At 37.8% G+C, this 26486-nt stretch overlaps 3 protein-coding genes across 3 annotated transcripts in view; 2 read left to right on the top strand and 1 right to left on the bottom strand.

Annotated features, from left to right (window-relative positions):
- Positions 1 to 927: 927 nt before the first annotated feature.
- Positions 928 to 3984, top strand: LOC127619174 (neurogenic differentiation factor 4-like). Its single transcript, XM_052091966.1, has 2 exons — positions 928 to 1091; positions 2270 to 3984. Exon 2 carries the CDS (start codon positions 2276 to 2278, stop codon positions 3317 to 3319), a length of 1044 nt encoding a protein of 347 aa, XP_051947926.1. The 5' UTR covers positions 928 to 1091; positions 2270 to 2275; the 3' UTR covers positions 3320 to 3984.
- A 10624-nt stretch (positions 3985 to 14608) lies between these two features.
- birc5b (baculoviral IAP repeat containing 5b) lies at positions 14609 to 18802 on the bottom strand. The gene is made up of 4 exons (XM_052092147.1): positions 18669 to 18802; positions 15298 to 15407; positions 14917 to 15034; positions 14609 to 14755 (listed from the first exon to the last, which is right to left on the bottom strand). The coding sequence occupies exons 1-4, from the start codon at positions 18792 to 18794 to the stop codon at positions 14675 to 14677; spliced, it is 435 nt and encodes a 144-aa protein (XP_051948107.1). The 5' UTR covers positions 18795 to 18802; the 3' UTR covers positions 14609 to 14674.
- Positions 18803 to 23916: 5114 nt separating this feature from the next.
- Positions 23917 to 26486, top strand: part of LOC127619186 (zinc finger protein 385A-like) — a 129840-nt gene continuing 127270 nt past the window's right edge. The window contains exon 1 of the mRNA XM_052091980.1: positions 23917 to 24743. Coding sequence (XP_051947940.1) covers positions 24731 to 24743 — 13 coding nt within the window. The 5' untranslated portion in view covers positions 23917 to 24730. The remainder of the gene's footprint in view (positions 24744 to 26486) is intronic.

Genomic DNA, 26486 nt, shown 5'->3' on the forward strand with positions numbered 1-26486 from the left:
TATGGTACTATACCATTTCGAACTCGGCCCACATCTTCAGAAGCGATCTTCAGAAGCGTAAATTTGTGTGAGAAACAGATCAATATGTAAATCCTTTTTTTACTATCAATATCCACTTTCATATTCTTGTTCTTTTATTTTGGCAATTCGCATTTTTCTTGCATCACCATCTACTGGGCTTAAATGTTGATCCGTTTCTCACCCACACATATGGAAAATATAGATTTAACCACTTATGGATTACTTTTATGCTACCTTTATTTGTTTTCTGGAGCTTCAAAATGTTGGTACCCATTTACTTGCATGGTGAGGACCTACAGAGCTGAACTATTCTTCTAAAAATGTTAATTTTTTTGTTCAGCAGAAGAAAGAAAGTCATACACATCTGGGATGCCATGAGAATCAGTAAATGATCAGAGTTTTCTTTTTGGGTGGACTATCCCTTTAAATCGGCGTTTATCGTTCAGTTGGCTGGCTAGCTAACTATAGATGTGATATAGGACCTTTATACAGCGCATGCCATTGATTAAACAGTCTATCCCTCTATAGCCTCGTTGTCGTTCCCGTCAAAAATGAAATGTGGCGCTACTCTGAATAAGGTATACTACATGGGCTACTGGTAGAACATTTGCAATCTTCTGACACATGACAAATGAACGGAAGAGCCTCTCATCTGTTCAACCTTGCAATATTTATAAGGTTAATATAAATGGAAAGTTGCATCGTTCCGTCCACACAAATGCGAACACACTCACACACAAAACCTGGGGGATAAATGCAAGCACTTAAGTCGTGAAACTTTTGGCCAAGAGCGCGCCACGCGCGTTCGGATCAGCTGGAGGGGTGGGGTGCGCGTGGGAGGAGCTTGCGAGCATCGCTAGAAAGTCAAAGCCGGGAATCAGTGTGCTTCAGTGAGACACGAGACGCGCTCTGATGTATCAATGGAGAGCTAAATGAGCGCAGACGTGCTGTTGAGATATAATAACGTTTCTTTTTATAGCATTTCTTTTGCAAATTGTGACAGTGCGTTAAGAAAGTCTGACCACTTATTTCAAGTTTTATTGAAGTTACTCAAGGTGCAACGTTAACAGGTAGGATGTTGTTAACATTTGGTCTGAAATTCTCTATACTTATGTCTGTAGTCGATATATCAGTGTTGATGGTCATTTTTAATATATTAGCTTTATAAGCAATTTAGCTTATCAAAGTTGATTTCTTTGGTGAATATGGGAAAATAAACTTATGTACTGTTTATAGAGTGTTTTGTAGATTAAATTCTTATTTATATAGATGCAAAAAATCCAGATACAGATACAAAAAAAATATATACATAGTATTTGTGCTATTTAGGCAAAAAACTATTGTGTTTATTATTTTTATGATTCGCATGATTTTTAAATCAAAGATTAATTAGCGAGAAATATAATATAATATATTATAAAATAATCAGACAAAATAAAATATAATAATATTGTATATAACAAGCATTGGGTCTAAGCATAAGTAGACAATGCAGGCTATAGATAATTGAATTAATTGGAAATGTGGGTCGTCTATAATGCATTCATTACTTCAACAAACTTTTGCGTTCTGCTTCTAAATGAATGACACGCACCAATGAAGAACCACAACAGAGGCCGTTTTTAAATTGTAATGTGACTGTTATGACAATTTTAAATGTTTTTCTTAAAGGCACGTTCTAATAATGTATAAGAAAGTAAATCGAAGAAAAACGGAAGAATAAAGAGGCAGACTATTCAAAATGTTACAAAATATTTTGGAGAAAACGCTGATGTCTTTCAATCAAATCAAATCAAATTCAAAAATATTCAAGTATTATTAGTGTGGCTTGGTCCTGTGTTTGTCTGTTCTGGCTTACAGGTTCCCCACGAATTAAATCCAAGCGCTTTATCTGTGGACTAAATCCAGTCGTGTCCCAGATTGACAGCATCTCCAAAATTACTTTGCAGTGTTCGGAAATAAAAGGCGTTTAGATTGAAAGTCTTTGCCTTTAGATCGCGCATTAAATCTCTAGAGAATTCTAGAGCTGTAAGCTATTTAATAATAATCATCAAAATGATAGCTTTCCTGTCAATCTATGATGATAGTCTTAACTATTGCTTTAAAAATGTATCAATCAGAGGAGCACTATTTGAAGTCCTTGCTCTGAGCTGTCCAGTCCCTAGTGCTGAAACTGTGAACATTCAAACACTGTTTTTAATGTTTATCCCTTTATCATGTGAGATAACCCATATATCCTGTGTCTTAGATCACAATGATGACTAAACCTTATGGAAAGCCAGGAGATGTGACTGAGCTGGTCAGCTCCCTTGGATGGATGGAGGAGGACCTCAGTTCACAGGATGGTGACAGGACGTCTGATATAGGAGATCACTATTCACTGAGTAGGAGCAATCGTGGACCTGTGGAACTTGGCAGTGAGGATATGGAGGAAGAGGAGGAGGAGGATGAAGAAGAGGTTGGTCTTGACGGAGAAAATGCACCCAAGCGGAGAGGTCCTAAAAAGAAGAAAATGACCAAAGCCAGACAGGAACGATTTCGTGCCCGCCGCGTCAAGGCCAATGCCAGGGAACGTTCACGCATGCACGGGCTGAATGATGCATTGGAGAGCTTGCGTCGCGTCATGCCTTGTTACTCAAAGACCCAGAAGCTTTCCAAAATCGAGACTCTGCGGCTGGCCCGCAACTACATCTGGGCGCTGTCCGAGGTTCTGGAGAACAACCAGTCACCTGAGAGCCATGGCTTTATGGAGATGCTATGCAAGGGGCTTTCACAGCCTACCAGCAACTTAGTGGCTGGCTGCCTTGAATTGGGACCTTCAGCCATGCTGGATGACAAGTGTGGGGTACCAGGAGGTCAGCAGGGTCACCCCATTAGCTATCCCTCACCAGGACTGCCCAGTCCACCCTACGGCTCATTGGAGGCCTCGCACTTGCTACATCTGAAGGGCTTCAAGGGGGCTACCTATGAGAACTCCTCACCTAACGAATGTAGCAGTGGCACGCCACCTTACGATGGCCCTCTTACGCCACCTCTTAGTATCAGTGGAAACTTCGCCCTGAAACAGGAGCACTCACCGCACGAGACAGAGAGGAACTTTACGCCTCACCCAACCCATGCCACCCATTACCTCTCCTCACACCCATATCCACCCTCTTCCTTGGCAGGTCTTCCAGCACCTCAGGGTCACACACTGTTCCCAGGATCCCGGTACGAGCTACCTTTAGACATGGGTTTCAAGACGTTTGCCTCTTCACACATGGTGACATCTCAGATGAGCACCATTTACACTGAATGAACAAATATTTCTTCCTGACCACAAGTCTGCCTCCTACTCCTCAGTGTGCCTCCAGGGGCCCAGCACATTCAAGGAGACACCTTGCATGTTTCCTGTCTGATCCCTTAAGAGACCATAGTGTTCTCTTAGAGAGACATACAGTATCTAAAACATAACCTACCTGTGGCAATTTAAGAGAAAGAGATATTTTCGTTAATTTATTCTTGTTTTTTGTCATGACAAATTTTGTTACTATTTTAAATGTTATTTTTTAATTGTTCTGGAATTTGTATTCTCTGTACACTTGATGTTCTCCTCCTCAAAGAAGATGTTTTGTGCACATGCCACAAAAATCCAGCAAATAGATACTAAGACAAACAGGACCTCTTAGCAGGTTATAGTTTCCTCCGAACAAAACAAAATGAAGAAAAGAGAATGAAGGAAATGGAACATAAATTTAGCACAATACATTTGCCACAATTAATGCTTTTATTTATGACTGTATTTAATATTTATTTTGATTACATTTGTCCATGTTTTGAAGCAGTTTGTCAGCACTGTTTTTATTGGTTCTTTGGTACACTGCTAGTCACTGCTACCAATCCTCATAAAGTATCTAATTTATTTATTTGGATTTTTTTCAGTTTAATGTATTTTTGCCATTCTCCACTATATTTGTAATTTTGATCAAGCATTTGTAAATATTTACCTGTTTCGCACTTATAAGAAAATAAATATTCTTATACAATTTGACACTCAGTTGTTTCATTTTTTCGTTTTTGTTACTTTGTTTAGAGATTAATAGTGAAATGTATCAAGCAAGAACAATTATGCCAGCAAGAGTGAACAGTTTAACAGTAAAATCCGACACTTAAAAAAAATATTGACTTTAATTTTAAAATGTAATACATAATATTATGCTTTCCTCATAACAATCAAGTGTTATACTGCTATAATTCAAAGTCTATCCTCTATATTGTTTTCTTATTGGATTCGATTATGAATGCTCTGTAGTGAATTATGAATATTAATCCACCAATGATGTTACTGAAATACTTTATGAACACACACACACACACACACACACACACACACACACACACACACACACACACACACACACACACACACACACACACACACACACACATGTATACACTCATTAAGCACTTTAGTAGTTACACCTGTCCACATACTCAATGATGCGATTATCTAATCAGCCAATCGTTCAGCAGCAGTGCAATGAAAAATAACAAACATCCAGTGAGTGGCAGTTCTGCGGACGGAAATGCCTTGTTGATTATAGAGATCAACGGAGAATGGCCAGACTTGATCGAGCTGACAGAAAGGCTATGGTAACTCAGATAACCACTCTGTACAATTGTAGAGAGCAAAATAGCATCTCAGAATGCAAAACACAAGATCATGTTGTGCACATTATTAGGACCATATAGTTCCTAATAAAGTACTCAATAAGTGTATCTACCCCCTATGAAAAAAAGCATTGCATTAGACAGATACACTGCATTTTTTTTACTCTAATTAAAGTGTAAAAAAGTGCCAAAAAATTCACAACTGAAATTGACAAGTTTTGGTCATTAATATTAGTGTTATTATGGGAAGTTTGCATTGAGTCAGTAGAGCATGTGGATCTATGGGAACACATTGCTGTGGAACAGGTGACTGTGTCATGGGATCCCCTTTCACTCTCACTTGCATTTTCCCAGCCTTTTCATTGCCAAAATGCTTGGGGAAAAAACTAAACAAAACAGACACACAAAAAGAGCTTAATAAAGGGAACTACATAGGCCCAAGTGTGAATTGTGTTTTTTAAATGGCTCCTAAAACTCATATCTCTTAGCTCCAAAAACAATCTGCACATGCAGATACTGTCAGCTTTTTTTACACAAACCTTGATATCACTGAGTATAGGGTCATCACTGACTTTAGCTCTGTGTTGATATTGGACAATGAAATGCCTCTCCAAATGGTGAAACAGGGCATTGATGGGATGCATAGTCTGAAGTGACAAGCCAGAGAACGATTGTGTGTGAAAGTGTGTTTATTGTTGGAAGGATAGGTGCCTCGGAGGCCGTTGTGCCTGAAGTGGACCCCACCTCATCCAACGCTCCAAAGGTTTGTCTTTTCCAGCCCCGGCAAGGCGAGAGAAGTCAAGGAGAAAAAGCGAGCAATTGTTTTAGAGGGCACCACTGGTCTATTGTAAGTGCAGTGTGTTCTTTCTCTCGACCTCTGACCTGCATTGTTGTGAGGCTGCTCGTTCGGAGAACTGAGACAGCTGGGAGAACTGTGGGGGCTGTCGGACAGCTGGGGCCAAGAGAGAGAGAGAGAGAGAGAGAGAGAGAGCGCAAGGGGGAAAAGAGAAAGTAGTAGAGGGAGTAAACCAAAACAGAGGTGGTGAACGAGGTATTTTCTGAAGACCCCCATTCTTGAGTGACCCCTTTCCTCTCTCTTCTTATGGCTCAGCCGGGTATTTAAATTACACATAGTTCCACACAGAGAGTCAGTGAGAGTGGATAAAGACATGGAAGGACAGAATTCAGAGAGTCAAGTGCACAGGATGCTTTCAGGCTTTATTGGGTGTCTACTGTTGTTAGGAACATTGGGTTAAAAAGCCTAGGGGATTAGATTGAGAAAAATAAAATGACACTTCACTACAATTCCAGAAATGTTTGCAAATTATACATATGCATTCAAAATAGAGAAGGAAAGAATAGCAGAAACACAATCACAATCATTTAAGGGGAACATTCTATAATGGCCTCTTTGTACACTTACATCTGCAAGTGACATCTGGAAAAAATTATGCTAGACTTATCTCAGCCATATTTTCCCCTTTTGAGTAACTGATCCCAAGGTGATTTTAGTGAATATATTAATTCAGTTTCCCTTAAATTCCCACAGGGTAGCAGAGTAAACACATGTGTATGGACATGTTTCGCTAAGTTTGACAACCAGAAAGTGTCCAAATACTTCAAATAGTTTCTTAATTTTGAAAAATATACATATGTATTATTTCATAATTCTAAACCTCTTTCATACTTTTTTTTGTGAAAGTTTGTCTTTGCTCTATTTTATTTCCAACAAATGGTTGGTATAACACTTGGTTTCATATTTTTTTAAAATGTATATATAAAGCAAAGACATACATTTTTAAGTGTGGCTCAAGTGTCCAAATACATCTGAAGCCACTTTATGAAAAAAGGAAAACTAAACAAGTTACTGATAAAGCTAAAGTGTTTGTACCTACACAAGTGCAAAAGACTAGCTTTAATGTTGTTCATTGCCAATACAGCAGCTGTCTGGGCAGAACTCAGCAGGGTTTAAATCAGGGAACTGTTTCAGAGTTGTCAGCTGTTGTTGACACAATCATTTGAAAACAGAAGAAAAAAACAGAGAAATATGGAAAAATTTGAATGAAGAGAGAGGTGTGCAAAGACTATGTGCAATCTGGTGCTTTCCCATAGGGCAGATGATCTTCACTGTGACCTTTGTGCCACAGCAAATACCCATGCAAGGGTTATGTAAAGGAGTCTAGAATATTAGAACCTAAAGCATACAAGACTCACAGATGTCTTCCAAACAATGTAAATCTTATTCTAATCCAGCCAAACCTTTCATTGTTTTTGATCACTTTAAATCCAGTCTGACCCAGTATAAGTTATAAGGCAGAACACAGCCTTTTCATAAAGTAAATTTGGACACTTAGATCACACTTAAATATATGAATGTCATTCCATAAGTACCATTTATAAAGAAATAATTAAGAAATAAAAAAAAAACATCAAAACAAAAGAATTCCGAAATATAAAACACATTTATAAAAAGTAATTACAATATGTATTTACAGTTACTTAATAACAATTAATAAAAAACGTATTTGAACACTTCTGAAGGTCATTGCATTAGACACTAAATATAAAAGATATTGGAATATGTATAGTTAATGTGATTAATTACACCTTTATTTACTCTATATGTGAACTTTAAAGGAATGGACTTCATAAAGTAAGTTCTGAGAAAGCCTCAAGCATAATTTCTTTGAAGATGCCACATTATTTAATGTTTTGTTATTTAATGTAATGAAATGCATGCATTTTTAAAGTAATATTCTAAGGTTCATACAATTTAAGCTCTTTCTACTCTACAGCGTCTGTAACAAGCAGTTGAATACTACAGAATATAATTTTGAGCAGTATCCTACCTCAATTTGTAAAAACAAACAAAATGCATTTCCTGAAGCTCAAATATTAGACCATGGCACTTGCAATGGTAAATTCATGGATTTCAATCCCAAAGAACACACAAACTGATAAGATGCATAATCTGAATGCACTGTAAGTCGCTTTGGATGAAAGCATCTGTCAAATGCATAACTGTAAAATGCACTTACAAATATGCACTTACAATGGCCATCTAAAAGGCAACTGTTCAAAGTTTGATCCTTTATATACTCTAGGCCACTGCAGCACTAGCACATCTCCAGTTATTGCAAAAGATGGTTATATGCAAACCAGGCCTCTGCCATGATGAGTTGTGTGTGCTTTTTTTGTGTGTTTAAAGTGAGTTTGAGAAGAAGAGTGGATGATGGGACATTAAAGTGCAGTTTGAAACCTCTTTCACTCCTCCCTTGCTTTTTTTGTCTCTCTGGCACTAATCCATTGGCCAAACAACACAGGCTCCTACTAAATGAAAGGTCCTGATCCATAGGGGTGAGATGGGGGATAAAGCATTGTGATTAAGATTGTATTAATGGGGCCATAGGAGGCTGGAAGGCTTTAATCAGTGTCTGTGCTGCCGTAATCCCCTGCCTTTAAGCTTCAGCTAACACTGTGATCCTCCTCCTCCTCATGAGTCACATCATACATACTCACACAAACACACTGGATAGGCCAGAGAAGCATGAGGTCAAGGTACAGAGTTGGAGCACAATGAAACTGATAGTCAGTGTGAACTAAAAAGCAGCTGGATGAGGAAAAAAGCATAAAGAGGATGAAGGAGTATGAGGTTTGGAAAAAGACAGCAACATGGACAAATAATTCTGAGTGGGTATGACAAGTCAGATAAAGGAGGAAGAAGTGGTTGGACAGAGTCTGGAATATATTAGGGATTCAAAAGAATGTTGACACACATGACAAGTCGTAATAATTGCTAAATCGGCTGGCTAAATCGTAAGAAATTGCACAAGTTGGCTTGTGCAAAAACGTACAATGTTTACTCACATATAAACAAAAAAAATCAATGAACAATGTATAAACAATAAACTATATATAAGTTTAACCCCTAACTCAAACCTAAACCAAGCCATAAAGTGTAACCCCTTCGTAACTGAACCATCATTTTAATACATAAGAAAAAGACATGGGGTTTTTGAACCAATTTTCTCATGATTTTTCACAAGTTTAACCCCAAACCTATAAATTCTAAACACTTACCCAAAACCTAATCCTAACCATTTGCTTTCTGTATCTGTCACTGTAGGTTGACTTTTCTTTAGCTAAATTGGTCTGTGCTTACCAAAATTCTAAACACTGCCCCCAGTGGCCAAAGCAGTAAGTGTTGTTGGGCATGTGGGCACGTTTGAACTCCATTTTACGAGTGTAATATACGGATTGGTGTGCATTTGTCCCGCGGTTCATCTGATTATGAAGTCTAACATCTTAGGTATCTGGTTTAGCAGTGTCAAATAGGCAAATTCAAAGTCACAACCTGTATGGCTCTGTAGGTGGATAATGCTCAATGGACAGAGCAGTGTGAGCGCAAAGCAGGTGCGTTTTTACTCACCAACCGGTCTCAAGCTCTTTAACATGCAAACTATTTTTGCTTCAGTGTTTTGCCTTCAGAAATTCCAAGAGATGACTCATTTGCATCAATAACAGCCTGATGAAAGGAGTTCCAACTCAGTCACACTGTTAGAATAATATAGTCACATAAATTAGGTGTTAACTTTTTATAGATGTTATAGATAACCTTACTGTTGTTTATACCAGAAAATGTACATCTACATCCAACTCAAAATTAATGCTATAACGTAGAATGAGCATTTCAGTGGGACAAATATGCAATATTATTGGTCTTTTCACTTATTTTGAAATATAATAACAATACCACTTTTGTTATTAGTTTGTCTTTGGATTTTCATTTTAGAGGCCCCAGATATAACACTCCATCTGTTAAATGTAAGAAACGCAAGGTTTGGTCTGACATTCATGACGCGTAAGCCTGCTGAATTTATAAAAATAAAAAAACTTTATAAAACAATTATGTAATGCATTAAAGTTGCATCGAGCAAAGTTTTGTGTTTGATGTTTTTTATTTGGTAACACAAGCTTTTGTCTCCGCTTTGTCCCTTAGAAAATGTAACCATAGTTTTACTACAGTAACCACAGTATCACTATGGTATATTACTATATTAACAACACCATATTAATGTAGCAACACCATGGTTAATTGCATTAAAACTATGGCTTCCACCAAAAAACATGGTACTACAACATTACTATAGTAAAACCATGGTTCCTTTTACCTGAATGAACCCTTTCTAACCCCAACCTTCACCCAGACCACGCACTGTAAGGAAATCAAACTTTATATTTATTTTTAAGTAGTATTAAAGAAAATATTAAGATTGGAGACAGGAAATGGGAAAATGTGAGATAAAAGGCATAATCAAACCTGGATCGTCTGCACGAAAAAGCACATCCACACCATCATTACACCACAACCACACTGCAGTGACACTAGGGGTGCAGTTTGTCTTTAATTGCTGTGTTTCCACCAGAATATGCATTAAAGCACCAGAGTGCAAATAGCCTAGCTGTGAGGCAGGTGCTATTTACACCTAGTGCTAATAGTCTCTCTGATTTCATAAACTATTCCCTGCAACCCAAACCACAAACCTACATCTAACTATTAGTGGAGTAAAAATTTAATGTTAGAGTAAAAATCCAACCTCCGAATCGTAATCGTCACTGATTAAGCGATTACTTCCTGGTTTTAACAGGGGATCTGAAGGGAAGGGAAACACTGGAGCCGATACAAAAATGTCTGATATTAGATGCCACTTATCAGTGAGTTGGCATCCTAAGCCACTGGAACTCTTAGAAACAACATGCCGACTTCCCATGTGGTCATGATATTAATGTATCGATGTGAAATTCTGTTTGTTGATTATTTGATCTGTATTTTAATAAAATACATATATTTTCGTACAAGCCATGACGTACGGTATCTTGCAGTTTTTGTCATCTCAAACAAACTATTAGAGTTGTCTTGTGACAACATTGCGCAAAAAGTCCATTGCAAAATATGTTTGTGTCTACATTTTGATGTTGACCACAAAGAGATCATATACACATAAAAAAGGACATATACATTTTCTGTCACACATTATTTAATGTGTTTCAATGGTCCACATAGTTCAACTAATACAAGGAAGTTTGAAGGTGACATGTCGTTTTGCTATCCCTTTGTGTCAACTATAACAACTACAAAGTAAACTGTATAATACTATATTATAAAGTAAGGCATGTTTGTTGATTTCCCCTAAAAGTGTCAATTACTCTGTTTGTTGGACTGTATATGTAGCACCATTGGCTCAACCAATGGGTGGGTTTGGGGTGTGGCTTATGACAGATGAGTGGAGTCTTCAAAATAACCAGCCTGAAAAAAAATATTTTTGCAATTCCATTTGATACCACTAGTGGGACTAATATTACACACTTCACCTAACTAAACATTGACAAAATGTTAGTGCATTTGTAACTACTCCCTTAAAGCTGAAGTAATTTCTGCACCACTAGCCCAACCAAACCGAAGAGCAAAAATAAACGTTCTCAAAACAGCTTTATAAATACGGCCCCCTTCTGCCATTGATCAAACAAACAGACAGTTCCGCCCCCCAACTCATGCCATTGGTTGAGTCAATGTTATTGTCTCTCTTGAGAGTGGTTTCTCAAAACAAACAGAGAAAATTTCATAGAGCCACAGCGAAACTGTGTTTACAGTTTTCAAGTAAATAAACCTATAGCTTATTTATGGTTGTCTCTGCATATTAAGCTGGGATAGGAGAAATATTTTAACAATGAAAAAGTTACATCAGCTTTAAGTTAAGAAAACCCTGAATAATAATTGTAAGGGTATTATTATTATTAACAGGGTTCTTAACTTGAGGGGTCTGTTGCAACTGGCTGCAAGTGCTCAGTTGTCTGTTGTTTCTGCCATAAATCTGGCTCTCTAGAAATTTTGCTGTGTCTGAGAGGAGGTTTCCACAGCAAACTGCAGTGCACCTGCCCTGAGTTTAGATCAAACTAAAGAGTGACAAGAAGAGCAAAATGTAAATATGACTCACAGCAGAGGAAAGGTAAAGTGAGGTTAGAGTTCACAGAAGGGTGGAACAAGCTATTAAAATGACATTGTGAGGCAAGACTCGTTTCAGCAGAGCTTTGTGAGTGTGCTGGCTTGTCAAAGTTAAAGAGCTTCTAATAGGATAGGGATGCTGTTGTGTTTACCCTGTCTCCCCCCTCTACACGCCCACTGCATTGTGGAGGTGGCCCGGCATTGAGCCCCCACAATGGCTGGAGAGGAGGGACAGGTGGGGGTCCCTATGGAAGCAGGCACAAAAAGAAAGCAAGGTAGGAGGGTCTGACTGTGTGAGAGAGAGCCTGCAGTTAGCTCACACTGATTGCCATGCAAACTAATGGAGAGTAAAAGATAAATAAATGGGAAAAGTAAGGAAGCAATGGAAAAATGAGAGGGGAAAGGTCACAAAGAGATTTAGGAATACATAAGCCTGAATCTACTGATGATTTTGATGAGTTTAAAGTGGGTAAAACTCAGCAGAGGAAGATGGGGGTTGCATACTGTAGGATCAGGGTCACTATATGGAAAGGTCTTAAAGCACCAAGCTAGATTCATGTTATTCAGTTGACAATTGATGGAAAACATAAAAAAATGATAAAAAAATAAACAAAATAAACAAATACAATTTGATTTTCAATGATTAGTCTGGACTCTGAGAATGGATTCTGGTATTGTTCAATACTTCTTGGCATGATAGAAGGTTAACTGAGGTTTTGGATTTGGCTAAATTACAGAAAACTATCTACATGGCAAATAATGGTGTCCCTGTTTTTCTGTATATAGTCTAATACAGTATAAACACTTTTATTTTTAAATTTTTTAACAACTATCCTTTAATCTGGTTCAAAGATCACTGCAAATCAGCATTAAATCAGCTATCCTCATGTTTTTGTGAAATGTTTTGCTTGAAAACTGTGCTTGAGCAATCATTTTTAATAAATGCTACCTGGTTTGATATTTTGTTATATAATGACATTCATACGATTTCAAGGGTCTTAATGGTGCCACTGTACATCACATTGGTTTGCCTGTTGAGTTACATGAGTTGGAGTTGAATTATTTTTATATATTCTAATATGGTTTAAACAACCCATCTATTGGTAGAAAAAGTATTTTAATAAAAAATTTTGTCCTTAAATCAGAGTTAATCTATACCTTTCCAGGTGAGTCCCTCAGTAATAATTTGGCTCAATGTTTCATAAAGGCTGAATGGGGTGTGAGCAACGGGGGTGTGAGAATTATGTGTGAAATGGAGGGGATGCTGAGTGGAGGTGAGGCAGGGGTGTGGCGGAGCCTCTTCTGGTGTAAGATGAGGAGCGCTGAGGGGGAGGACCCGCACACAGCAACAGATGGGCCCCAATGGCGCTTTCAGGTTGTAAACTTTCTGTTGGGAACATCTGTCAGTTAGTCCATATGCCACATTCAGAGAGGAGAAAACCCAGTCAGTTTGAGGGTGTGTATGGAGCATGGACACCTGTCATACCCTGTGATGAGACAGGAAGTGATGGACTATGTACCAGTATTATGATAATATATTATCAGAATAGCATCCTAGCATTCTACCCTTTCAAAAGCTGCAGAATGAATTAGACTGTGCAATGCAATTTTTTTTTGTATGCACAGAATACCCAGATAACCTACTATTTGGCATAATGCAATGTAATGTGCATGATCTCACATTTTCATGGATATGTGAAGAACAGGAATATCAGCCATAATATAACATCTCTATCATGACAATACAAAATTGGATTTCAAAATGCAAAATAAAAATGTCATGTGAAAAATGAAATGTAATATAGTATACTACGGTTTGATAAGTTTGTGGAATAATGGCTACCATTTCTATTATATAAACACTACTTAGTAAGCTGGTTTTCAAGAGATAAACATTTCTCTTGAAAATTACATTTCTGCTAAATGAATCATTAAAAAAAAAAAATTATTGCCACCACAGAAATACAGTGTAGGTGTGCATACTGTGTATCTCACAAGAGCAGGCAGTTGCTGGACAATGCAACATTTATAACCTGTGAATGAGTAACTTACACACGGTGATGCAACTATGCGAAATCAAAACTGTGAGTGAATCTAAACCACGGTTAAGGGGTCTTTTTCTCCTCAACCATGTTACATCATTTTTTTCCCCCTTTTTTTGTGAAAATGTCTTTTATTTAATTTGCTCGGTTGCAAGCGGATAAAGGAGAATTAAGCAGTTGATCGAGGCTCAGTGTCCAGAGTGTTGCATTAGACAGTAATCCAGGGCATAGGAAGGGGGAGATGGGTAGGCTAGGGATTAGAGATGCTATCCCATCCGAAACACAAACTAAAGTGGTTTGTGCAGATTTCTATAGAAGGTCTCTCTCTCTCTCTCTCTCTAATATGGCACAGTATTTGTAAAAGAAAGAAAAAAAGAAAAATAAATAGATACTTGTTTCATCAACCCTACATTACATTACAACACAGACTTTTGCAGTCCTTATAGCCTTGTGTTTTTTCCTGGCTGCATAAGTGCATCAGCAACCCTCAATTCCAAAACCCCAAGCCCCCAGTGGTTGACTTTATATTTACTCACAGTTCTTCTCAACTCTACAGTGACATGTTATAGGGGCAACAGTTAGCATTGAGAGGGTGGGGCTTAGGACCATCTGCCCAGGGTCAAGGTTTGGATGCAAGGTCTAACAAAAAAAAATAAATAAAAAAAAAACAAGTGGCAAGTTGAGCTACACTGCTAGAATAGTGTTGAATACTTATGAGTGTTCAGTTAAATCAAAGGGCTGTGGTCATACTGAACAGAAAATCTCCTGTGTCTCAATTCATACATATGCCCTCTATATGATATTGCCACCATGTGGTCCAACTTGGTTATTTTCCAGAGAGAGTCAAATAAAAGCAATTATGTCAGAGGCATAAAACAACAGTTAACGCTTCATAAAAATTATTTTATTTAAACCAATACATAATTATTACACCATACAATCCAATCATCACTGGATATCAAATGAGACTTCTGAGATTTTTGCTGATGGCCTCTACCTCATCACGAAAGAGGGCAATCTTCATGTGAGCCATCTTCCTCTGGGTTGGGGGGGAAATTAGAAATAACACAAACAAGCTAAATTTGCATATGTAGGTATTGGGCTGAAACTCCATTTGATGGCAATGAAACAATTGGCATTTTATGGTGGCAGATTACCCATTTGAAAACATCAGTATGCCTGAAATCAATGTACACCTACAATGTAGATACGAAGCCTTTCGAGTTCCAGGTGAAAAAACTCAATAGCAGTGAGCTCTTCAAATGTCTTTTTCAGGTGAAGAAAGCAACAATTGGGGGAGCGTTTAGCATGCTCAGACCTTAGTGAAAGACATTCAGTAAAAGAAATGCATTCAACAGTGATCCGTTAGATCTATAAATTATTATAATTTTTTTTTATTTTTTTTTTTTTTATAAATAAAACCTCCACAATCGTTATAATCTGTGTGTGTGTGTGTGTGAGAGAGAGAGATGTACTTTTTGTTGGTTTTATACACAAGTAGACAAATGGAAAGATTGCTCAAAATAAATAACTTTCAACAATGCTAGAAGATTATAAGACATGTTGCAGGATGGAGCTCACCAGGGGTTGTCATCAGGCTCCCAGCCCTCCAGTTCTCGGAGGCAGAAGAAACAACAGGCTACATCCGGCTCGTTCTCACTAGGGCAGTGAACAAAACCTGCCTTGGCCATCTGAGAGGAGTAAATGGATGCAGTTTTCACACAATGTCAAATTTACATTTTAATTGATCAATGCCTCAGAAGTTCAGGTTTTACAACTTCACTTGCAACAGAGCAGCGATGCATTCGAGGCCGTTTTCACACTATATTTGATTGCTTGGCTCTTTTTTCATAAGCTGCACCTGAAATCACTTACTGTCAGAGGATGCACTGCATTTGATGAAGGATGCACTTCTTGGCCGGTTCTTTAGGTATGTAGGCAAGTAGTATGAATAGTTTCCTGATATACTTCATCCGGGCATTGTCCCATCACATGAATATATGTTGTAATAACCCCCACATTTTTTTATCTACAAGCACAAGGAACAACTTTCTTGGCATGTATACCCAGGGTTGGGGTGTTACAGGATTCCGTATTTAAAATACAAAATATACGTAACAATATTTCAATAGCTACAATTTAAATAATTGTAATTCGAAGCTACATTCAAAAAGTATTTTGATTACTGAAGAGATTTCTTTGCATTTTATTGGCGTTAGTTTTATTCAAAATGAAGTTCTTTCAAATGGAAAACATTTATACATATAAATGATGTGATCCAAAGCGCATTTGAACAGCGGTGAAACACTTTCTAATGATCAGATACATTCATACGAGCAGACAGAGTGCAAGATTGGAGCAGAAGAAATATAAATAAACCTTGTGTAAATGGTCAGCTTTACGCCAACCTAAAATGCCATTTCTGGCCATTTTACATGCAAATGCCATTTTACTGTGAAATTGAAGTATTTGTCCCTTAAGATTAATTAACAAAACCGCACGCACGCAGCATTAGCAGAACCTCTGTAGCCCTTGATATTATGAAATTGATTTAGCACTGAGCACTTTATTAGGAACATCTGTACACCTACTTATTTATGAGATTATCTAATCAGTAAATCATGTAGCAGCAGTGCAAACGCATAAATCATTCAGATACAGAGTTTCAGTTGATGTTTACATCAACCATCAGAATGGGGAAAAAATTAAATAAAAGGTGTTGACCGCGGCTTGATTTACTCTTGAGTGGTGCCTAAAACAAAACAAAAAACATCCATTGTTGATGAGGTCAACAGAAAATGGCCAGATTGGTTTGAGCTGACAGAGGCTACGGTAACCCAGATAAGCACTCTGAACAATTGTAGTGGACAGAATAGCATCTCGGAATGCAAAACAAGTCACAAACTTTGATGCGAATGGACTACAAAAGTAGGAGAGCATGTCGGGTTCCACTTCTGTCAGCCAAGAACAGAAAGTTGAGGCTGAAGTGGGCACAGGCTCACCAAAACTGGACCGTTGCATACGTACAAGGGTCAATTTGTTGCCACATTGAGGAAGTTTCTGCCCAATTGGGCAAGTTTTGATTTAAATGTGGTAGAAAAACATGCTTGAGCAGGTGGACAAAATTTGGGCTGGTTTGAAATGATTATAATTGGTTTTAAATTGAGCAATTCCGTTGCATTTTTTTAAATGCAAATTTGATACTTGCAAACCAATGGAGATGCTTTTTGGCAAGAAGTTTAATTAAGCTTATTTTGAGAGTTTAGCACTCTGGATCATATCACTTACTCTTCCCAAATAAAATAATCACGTGGATAGAGCTCCTCTTTGGATGAGCACACAGTCCTGAACATGGAATCAATGAACATCAGCCATTTTTCCATTGTCCCTGACAGCTGTCTGGGAACTTTTACTCTTGTGTATTAGCCAATTCAACAGACTGTTCAAAGACTGTTATTTTCAAGTTGGAATAATGGTTTACACCATAACAGTGTAAAAAAGAAACTGATTACATATTTTTTTGACATTCATAAAATATTAAATATCAAAAACATAAATTTGAATCGTAGCACAACGACATGCTTATATTTGGTTTCTGGATATCCCAGGGCAGCATTTATGTTGCTTTTCAGCAAGTGTGTGTTTGTGTGGATAAGAAAGAAAACAGGGTAAAAGGTTTTTGGAAACTTGATTTCCAAAAGCAACATTTTGTTGCTTAATGGTGTCATAAAGGTTGTTAGCTACGCTTGATATTATTGATAAAGCTACACCATGTAAGATCTCATTAGACATGAACAAAACTTAATTCATGTCAGTGTGTTTGCCTTACCATCCATTTATATTTTAGAGCTGTCGGGATGGATTTCCCAGGAAATTGAATAGTCTACTTCCATCATTCGCCAGTGAGGGTGTCAACATGTACTGTACAAAAGAAAAGAAGGTCCGGCTACTACAGTATAGCGCGTGTATGTTGCGGTGGAAGGAGTGGTACTTGCTTGAAGCTGAAAGATTGTAGCCGCAAAAAATGAGCAACACTGACCATGGATCGTTCAAGGCAACCCTCTGGGAAATCACCCATTGTAAAAATAATGAAACCTCAAACTGAGAGGAGTCTGAATTGGGAGGCAAAAAGAGAAAGTGACAGAGCCAGTAATAAAACAATAAACATCAGCTTGGCTTTTCAGTGCTGGCAACAACTCTGAAAAAGGATTTAAAACCAATCCGGAGATGGCTTTTAACTTGCTCGTCAGGTAAGAGATTTATTGTACTGATAGTTAACCAGACTGTAGCTCAATAGCATTAGCTCAGTTGTTCATTAGATAGCATTAGCCACTCTAATGGGGCATTTTTATTATGGGTTGTGGTTCTGCTGAATGGGAGAATACACCAAGGGTGCCATACAAGCTAGAACCGCCATTGGGTAGGCCTCAAAACATCAGAATAATCTGCTCAGAAGGGCTGAGCCGATGCCCCATTCATGCAATAACCAAAACAATGTTTGTTGCTGCAACAGGAAGAGGGCCAAAAGTTACTTAGTTAAGCTTCAAAATTTGCTTAATTTTTTATGCGTTTTTTTTTTTTTTTTCTTTAAACATACATTCGGGCGGTTTTGACCAATCATTGGGCTGGAAATTCTCAAACTAATCTGTAAACAGTGCAGATCAGTTCATTCGTCAGTCATGTAACTGCCAATGAGACGAATGGGACTGCTCTCTCTCCAGGTATTACAGACCTCCATGACTTTGACTTATTGCGAATGGTAGCGGAGTTTAAATGAACCTTACCTGAACAATCTTTACAAAGGGACTCGGGTCCGGTTCATTAGGGCGCTGCTGAATTCGGAAAATACTTTGATATAAACCGAACTCTACTTTCAAACGGACTCGGATACGCACCGAGAGCTCTAACGTGAAAACAGTTAAATTACAACGCAATTTTGCTGACACACTCACCAGCTCAGGTGTGCACTGGCAATCTTCTCGAAAAGGCCATTCAGAAAATGTTTGCAGGCGCCTCTCATAACTGTACATCTGATCAAAAGACAGAAACCGCGTAGCAATCACCTCTGAATGAAACATTTCTGATACAAATGGTCCATACTACCTGCATCTTAAGGACTCAGCTGGGTGTGGCTGTTGGGTGTTCATTAATGATTGATAATGAGCCAACAGCTGACAGAGAGCACATAAAAAGGTCAGTGCTGTTAAACAAAACGTTCGTACCTTCTTTGTATTGACATTCGAACTGAAGCTGCCAATGATATGAAAATAAACAAATAGAAAGCAGAAAATGAACTGTTTGCCGAAAAGAAAATGTTCTCTGATTATTTTGTTGTCTAAATCAGTAATGTTCAGCTTTAATAAACTGTATTGTATTATGTAAACATTCCACACATAAACATTCACTTCTTTGCAATCGGATTATTTTATGCGACACATTTGAAATTGCAGGTTCATCACTCCCTCTGCTGGCCAAAAATACACGCACAGACACTCTCGATTGGTGCTTTCCTTTCATATGGAATGACAAAAAAATTCTTAGCCTTTGTTTTTCCAGACATAATTTTTAACCCTCCTATTGTCCTAGGTTTATATTTGACCCAGGACAGTTAAAGAATACGTTATAAATACTGCATTATTTGTGGTACATTTACTTTTATTCATTTGGCAGGCACTTTTATCCAAAGCAACTTACAAAAGAGGAATCATAATACATTGTAAGAGATTTATCTTAAGGAGACTGTAGTGTGAAAAATGCTGCATTACAAAGTTTCAAATGTATCAGAATAATAGTATTCAAGACACACTAAAATTGATGTAAAGTCAGTGAAGTCAAAAGTCTGGGAACGTGATTTAGGAATGGAACCAAATATTGTGACTTTGTCAAGATCATCAAAACAAACAAGCTGTATAGATTTTAAATATAATTCTTTAAGAGAACTAGCTATTTAAAACAAATGGTTCCTTTCCTTTTCTTTGATAAGAACCAGTGGTAAAACCCAATGGTAAAAGATTAAAAGGTTAACAAAAATAGTGGTGGTGGTGTAGTGGTCTAAAGCACATAACTGTTAAACAGAAGGTCGCTGGTTCGATCCCCACAGCCACCACCATTGTGTCCTTGAGCAAGACACTTAATTCCAGGTTGCTCCGGGGGATTGTCCCTGTAATAAGTGCACTGTAAGTTGCTTTGGATAAAAGCATCTGCCAAATGCATAAATGTAAATGTAAAAGATCTATGAATATAATTTTCTATTAGATGGCAGAAATAACTATTACAGCATCTTCCTAAACCCCTGTAACACTTCAAACAAAACAATTGTTTGACATTAGTGGGAAGGAATAGATTTGTTGATGTGCAAAGTGGGCCCATTGTGAACGCTGGAAAAGGCAACAGAGATTAATTTGTGAAATAGGCATGTACTAAAATTGTAACTAAAATGTACACTGTTGATTTTCTACAAGCGAAGTGATTGAAATAAGCGTAAATTGAGACATCATTGGCTAATGTTTGACATTATACACTTTGGGACTACAACAAAACATTATTTTCATTAAGGGGTGTCTTTATTGCCATTGTACACTAACCAAGAACTTTTAATGGTTTTAAATATGGGTCAAAATTGACCCGAAGGACAAAAGGAGGGTGTCGTTTCATTCACCCAAAGATGAAAACGAAGCATGAGAATTGCCAAAATCAAAAGAAGAAGAATGTGAAAGTGTAAATAAGGACTTAAATATTGATCAGTTTCACACTCATCATATGACTTCTGAAGATATGGATTTAACCACTGGAGTCTTATGTATTGCTTTTACACTGCATTTATATGCTTTTTGGTACCCATTCACTTGCATTGTGAAGACCTACAGAGCTGAGATATTTAAAAAAAAAAAATCTCTGTTTGTGTTAAGTTAAGAAATAAAGTCATACACATCGGGGAAAGTGTGAGAGTGAGTAAATGATGAGAATTTAAATTTTTGGGTGAACTATTAGTTTAAGACAATAGGAGGGTTAATGACAAATAAGGATGTTAAAAATTATGAAAAGATAAGTAATAAAAATATACTTTAAAACGTACCTATCTAAGTTCTTACAAAGGAAATATTTGTATTCATGTTGATTTAATGTCAAATGAAGAAACATTGAGTGAAAATGGGTAAAGAGTTATTGACATGGCATTTCAAGCACACTGCAATTTACACGATTGTGTACGTTTATAAGACATGTTTTTAAAGTGTATGCATAACCCTTTAGGATTTGTTTTATTCATTAGCATAAACCCTACTGTATACATTTTGTAAGATAGATACTTTAAAAAAGAAAAAATGTATTTGTGTAATGGGGTAAAAAATAAATAAACTTGATTCGGCAGACACATTTTTCAAAAATGTATATTCCTATAATTTCACTACTACTCATTCTTGTTAAGAAACAATAATACAAGATAATGCCAAACTTCTAACATGTCAATGTAGTACTAAAAATTATATCTTGTCATTTTTACTTTATCCCACTCCATAAATATCAAAACAGAAGCGGTGTATTTAAGTAATTGTTTGTCATTGCCATTTTATTGTTGTTTCAAATAAATTAATTGATCTGGAAAAATGTACATCATCTCCCCGACCCTAAATCAGATACAGTGGAAGGATTTTGTCATTGCATAACAGGCTATAGTAGTAACCTGGCTGGAAATGAATAACCTCTATGTCATGGATAATCCTTAACAAGCCCCATAAAGATTAGTGCATTATAGCTAACCGCTTGTACCCTGCACATAGTTCTCTGGAAGCCGTTCAGAAATAGTAGATATCCCCAGAGCTGCTCATCATCAGCCATTTACTGCTCTGAAAACTTGTGTCTGTGGGGGCCTCAGCAGGTTGTGTCCTTTCTAAGCCAACTTCTGAGCCAAAACATAAACCATAAAGTGAGATCATTGTGACTGGCAGACAACTTTAATGGTTTAAAGTGTGAGCGATTGGAAGCTGTTTATGACTGGTGGGTAGGGGGAGGCCCTGTTGCTGTCACCATGTTCTTGTAACTGTATCTCACTGCGCCTGGTTGTTGAAATGTGCTTACTGCTTCAAAAAGTGGCCCCTCCACCCCTCTCTGCCCTTCTTCTGAAGTGAAGCTCCTTGAGAGTGTTGGGTTGTGCATCACAAACATATTTTCCTGTTAATATGTGGATCTATTTAGCAGTCTAGAAGCTGAATGTAAGATCATTTATGAAGGATGATCATATTAATTCTAAAGTAGGTTTTTTAGTAAATGATTTGTAACCTCTGTGGTTTTGAAGAGTTGCGGCTGCTTGCTCTCTGTTTTGTGGTGATAGTTTGTAACTTAATATTCTGTCTAGAGTTTCACACCAGACATGACATTTGGCACATTCATTTCAGACCAAACCCCACACCGGAGCTGTCACTCATTCCCAGTCGCTCACTCAGGACTTATCCTAGATGTAAAGTGGGAATACATTGCTATCAGCTGTTTTGCTTCTGTTTCATCTGTTTTCTGTTGCTTGGTTTCAAAGCTATGTAACGTGACTTCATATGGCTAGAATATTTGTATTTTACTATTATTATTTTGTCTTTATTATATAGGAAAGTGGAGTGAAAGGTATAGGGGTAATTGGGTCAGCACATCACCCAAGACGGATTTGAAACCAGATCGCTGTGCAATTCCCTATATGTTGTGAGCAACACACTACCCTATGTGCCGTGCTCAAAAGTGAATGGAGGATTCCCGTTATCCTTCTCCAGTTGCAGGATTCCGAAAGTTTAGTGGAGTCATTGACAAACTAGAGCACTGTGTCTAGATTTAATATATGCATTAGCAACATTGTCCATATTGTGAAATAAGATATGGTCTGGATGTTCCTGTTGGATTTCATCACACCTCCTCAGGGAAAGGCTGCTTCATCTTCCCAGCTGTCAGGTATGTGTCTCATGCTTTCCAGCCTGTGCCTCTCTCTCTCTCAATCCTCATCCATGCTTTAATGGATTTTTTTCTTCCCTGTTCTAATCTCTTTTCTGCCTACGCTCTCTCTTTCCTGTTCTGCTCTTTCTTCTGTCCTGCCCTCTCTTTCCTGTTGTGCTGCCTCTTTTCTGTTTCCCTTTCTCCTGTTCGGATCTTTCTTTCCTGTTCTGTTCTATATTTCCTGTTGTGCTCTTTCTTTGCTGTTTTACTCTTTTTCCTGTTCTACTGTCCTGCTTCCCTGTTCTGCTCTCTCTTTCCTTTTTTGCTCTTTGTCCTGTTCTGTTTTCTCTCCCATGTTGTGCTCTCTCTGTCCTGCTCTAATCTCTTTTTGTTCTCTGCTCTCTCTTTCCTGTTCCGCTCTTTCATTCCTGTTCTTCTCTCTCTTTCCTGTTGTGCTTTTTCTTTCCTGTTATACTCTCTTTCCTGTTCTACTCTCTTGCTTTTCTCTTCTTTTCCACCTTCCCTGTTCTAATGTATTTTTCATTCTCTGCTCTCTCTTTCCTGTTGTGCTCTCTCTTTCCTTTTCTGCTCTTTCTCCTGTTCTGTTTTCTCTCCCATATTGTGCTCTCTATTTCCTGTTCTTTCTTTCCTTTTCTGCCCTCTCTTTCCTGTTGTGTTGCCTCTTTTCTGTTTCCCTTTCTCTTGTTCTGATGTCTCTTTCCTGTTCTAATCTTTCTTTCCTGTTCTGTTCTATATTTCCTGTTGTGCTCTTTCTTTGCTGTTTTACTCTTTTTCCTGTTCTACTGTCCTGCTTCGCTGTTCTGCTCTCTCTTTCCTTTTTTGCTCTTTGTCCTGTTCTGTTTTCTATCCCATGTTGTGCTCTCTCTGTCCTGCTCTAATCTCTATCTTCTCTGCTCTCTCTTTCCTGTTGTGCTCTTTCATTCCTGTTCTACTCTCTTTATTTTCTAATTTATTTTTCCTTCTCTGATTTCTCTTCCCTGTTCTACTCTGTTTTTCCTGATCTTCTCTCTCTTTCCTGTTGTGCTTTCTCTTTGTTTTTCTGCTCTTTCTCCTGTTCTGTTTTCTCCCCCATGTTCTGCTCTCATTTTATGTTTGCTCTCTCTTTTCCATTCTGCTCATTCTTTCCTGTTCTGCTCTCCCTCTTTCCTGTTCTAATCTGTTTTTCCTGCTCTGCCCTCTTTCCTGTTGTGCTCTCTCTTTCTTTTTCTGTTATTTCTTTCATGTTCTGCTCTCTATTTCCTGTTGTGCTCTTTCTTTACTCTTCTACTCTTTTTTCCTTTTCTACTCCCTCAATTCCCTGTTCTTCTCCCTCATTCCTGTTGTGCTCTTTCTTTCCTGTTCTACTCTCTCGCTTTCTTGTTTTTCTTCCTCTTTCTTGTTCTGCTCTCTCTTTCCTGTTTTACTCTCTAGCTTTCCTGTTCCTTTCCCTCTTTTCTGTTCTAATCTATTTCCCTTCTCTTCTCTGTCTTTCCTGTCGTGATCTCTCTTTCCTTTTCTACTCTTTCTCCTGTTTGGTTTTCTCTCCCATGTTGTGCTCTCTCTCTCTCTCTGCTCTTCTACCCTCACTTTCTTGTTTTGCTCTCTCTCTCTCTCTCTCTCTCTCTCTCTCTCTCTCTCTCTCTCTCTCTCTCTCTTTCTCTATTTCACACCCGCTCCCTCCTTCTCCGCATTCTCCTCCTCTCCCCTTGCTGGCACAGATTTCTGCACTTATTAAGGTCCTGGTGTGATTATCTTCTGGAATCTCATGCGCTTGTTCTGTATTCTCAATGTGGTGAGATTGAGAAGGTGACAGTGGGATGGGCCAAGAAGGGGAAATGTGCTTCTCAGTGACTGTGTGACTGTGTCTGTACAGGACACCCTTTCTTTGAATCCCATTATTGATCAAAGTTCATTGGGACTATTTTGGCTCCTTATCCAAAGATCACTGGAGCCTCAAAGATCCAAGCGGCTTGGACGCTTCATTGTTCATGCCAGCAAAGATTCCTACTGGAAAATTGCGGTGTTGGGGTAAAAGTGGAAAGACCCTTGGAGACCGAAAGAGGAGAAGAGAAGACGGGAAGAGGCAGAGGAAGAGGGTTTAATGTGGGGCACAGGTAAGGACATCCACCTATATCTATTTCTGTTTGCAGTTTCCAGTAAATGCGTACACAACAAAATTGTTTTTCATGGGGATTTTTTTTTATTATGCAGAAATATGACCAATTAATGTGTTTATAAGAATCTATATTTCCAGGGATAATTTAGTGATGTCAATCTTGTCACTAACAACATTGTATTTCGATTAAAGAAGTGCATACTTCTGAACATTCAAACACACACTTCAGTAGAGTTATGTTTTCTCTCAACATACTTGTGTTCAAGGTTTGTCACTGTAACTCTCCAATAATATGCAAATGAGTGTTATTTGGCGTTCTTATGGCTGACAGGCCCGCTAAGCCCTAGAATAACACACAATATATCTGCCAGATCAGCACAGGCTATCAAAAGATAAATGGCGTATGTGTGCACACATGCATGTAGGCCTTTTGCTAATATGATGGTTTAATTGGAGTGCTCACAATTTCAGAAGAAATTTTCCCCACAGCCATCAACAAACTATAGACTGTCAAATATACAACTGGCCTGACCTTTAAGTAAACCTTTGTTGGCTTTATTTTTATAATTTTTTCCCCAATGTGGAGGTCATAAACTATAAAAAGCAAATGAAAAACTTAGCAAAGACCATCAGAACACATTTTGTGACTTTTTAAAATCTGTGGAAGCAAAATAATAAAGGAGCTTAGCTTAAAAGGTCAGCCTACTTTCTTTGGACTGAAGGGTTTATTTATGGCAATGTTCATCCATTCTGTATTTTGAACTTCTCAGGAAAGTTTTTTAGCCAATTGAAAACCTGTCATGTTTTACTGCTTAGATCAGCACTTGCTGTTGAAATGAGTCTGAATTTGCAAAAATACTTTAATGTTCTTATTTTGTTTGTAGACATGATGTGATGGATTGTTTTACTGACCTGCTAGAATGAGTCACTTTGTTACAATTTTCACACTGGCTTTTACAAGACGCTTTTGACACAGCGATTATTGTGAAGCTTTTGGATATATGTGTGTGTGTATGTAACTGTGTGTATGGGTATATGTGACTATATGTACAAATCTACATGATGAGATGGATGGCTGTAGACATGGTATTAGGAGACTCCTAGGAGACTGCCTTCTGCCAATGGTGTTAAATTTGCATCCCTGTGTGAGAGAGAGTGACAGTCAACTGCAACATTCCCCTCATACACAGAGATGAAAAAGGACACAAACAATCTCCAGAAAGTTTCCAGAAATCTTTCCTTTTTGTTGCAGAGGCACCTAACTGATATGGATCTACTCCTAATCAATATTCTAATTTTAGCGTAATCATCCACTGTCATGCAAACGGATACTCAAACTGGCTGCTGGCTCTGTGCTTTTCAAGGGCATTGAAGCAGAATGTTGAAGGGCTCACACATATTTAATGAATATCAAAATTAAACCCTTTAACCTTGTACTCTACATGCATTATTATTCCACTTTTCAAACTAAATTAGATTCAGTGAGGAGACAATGGTGAATACACAAATAAGGTTGTATTGAAGTTATATAATAATATATCTATGCATTAATAATTTTAAAGGCCAGTACATGCATACTGTAGGTTAATGCTTGAACTATATTTTAAAGGCCAGCTCAGACTTCTCAAATCACCATTATTATAATAACACCATTATTATTATACATTTAAATTCCTACTGATAAACTAACATTTTTGATCCTCTTTCGGTATTGGTCTGGGTTTTTATAGATATAGTGGGT

This window comes from Xyrauchen texanus, chromosome 25 (assembly GCF_025860055.1).
Source record: "Xyrauchen texanus isolate HMW12.3.18 chromosome 25, RBS_HiC_50CHRs, whole genome shotgun sequence".
NCBI classification, from domain to species: Eukaryota; Metazoa; Chordata; class Actinopteri; order Cypriniformes; family Catostomidae; genus Xyrauchen; species Xyrauchen texanus.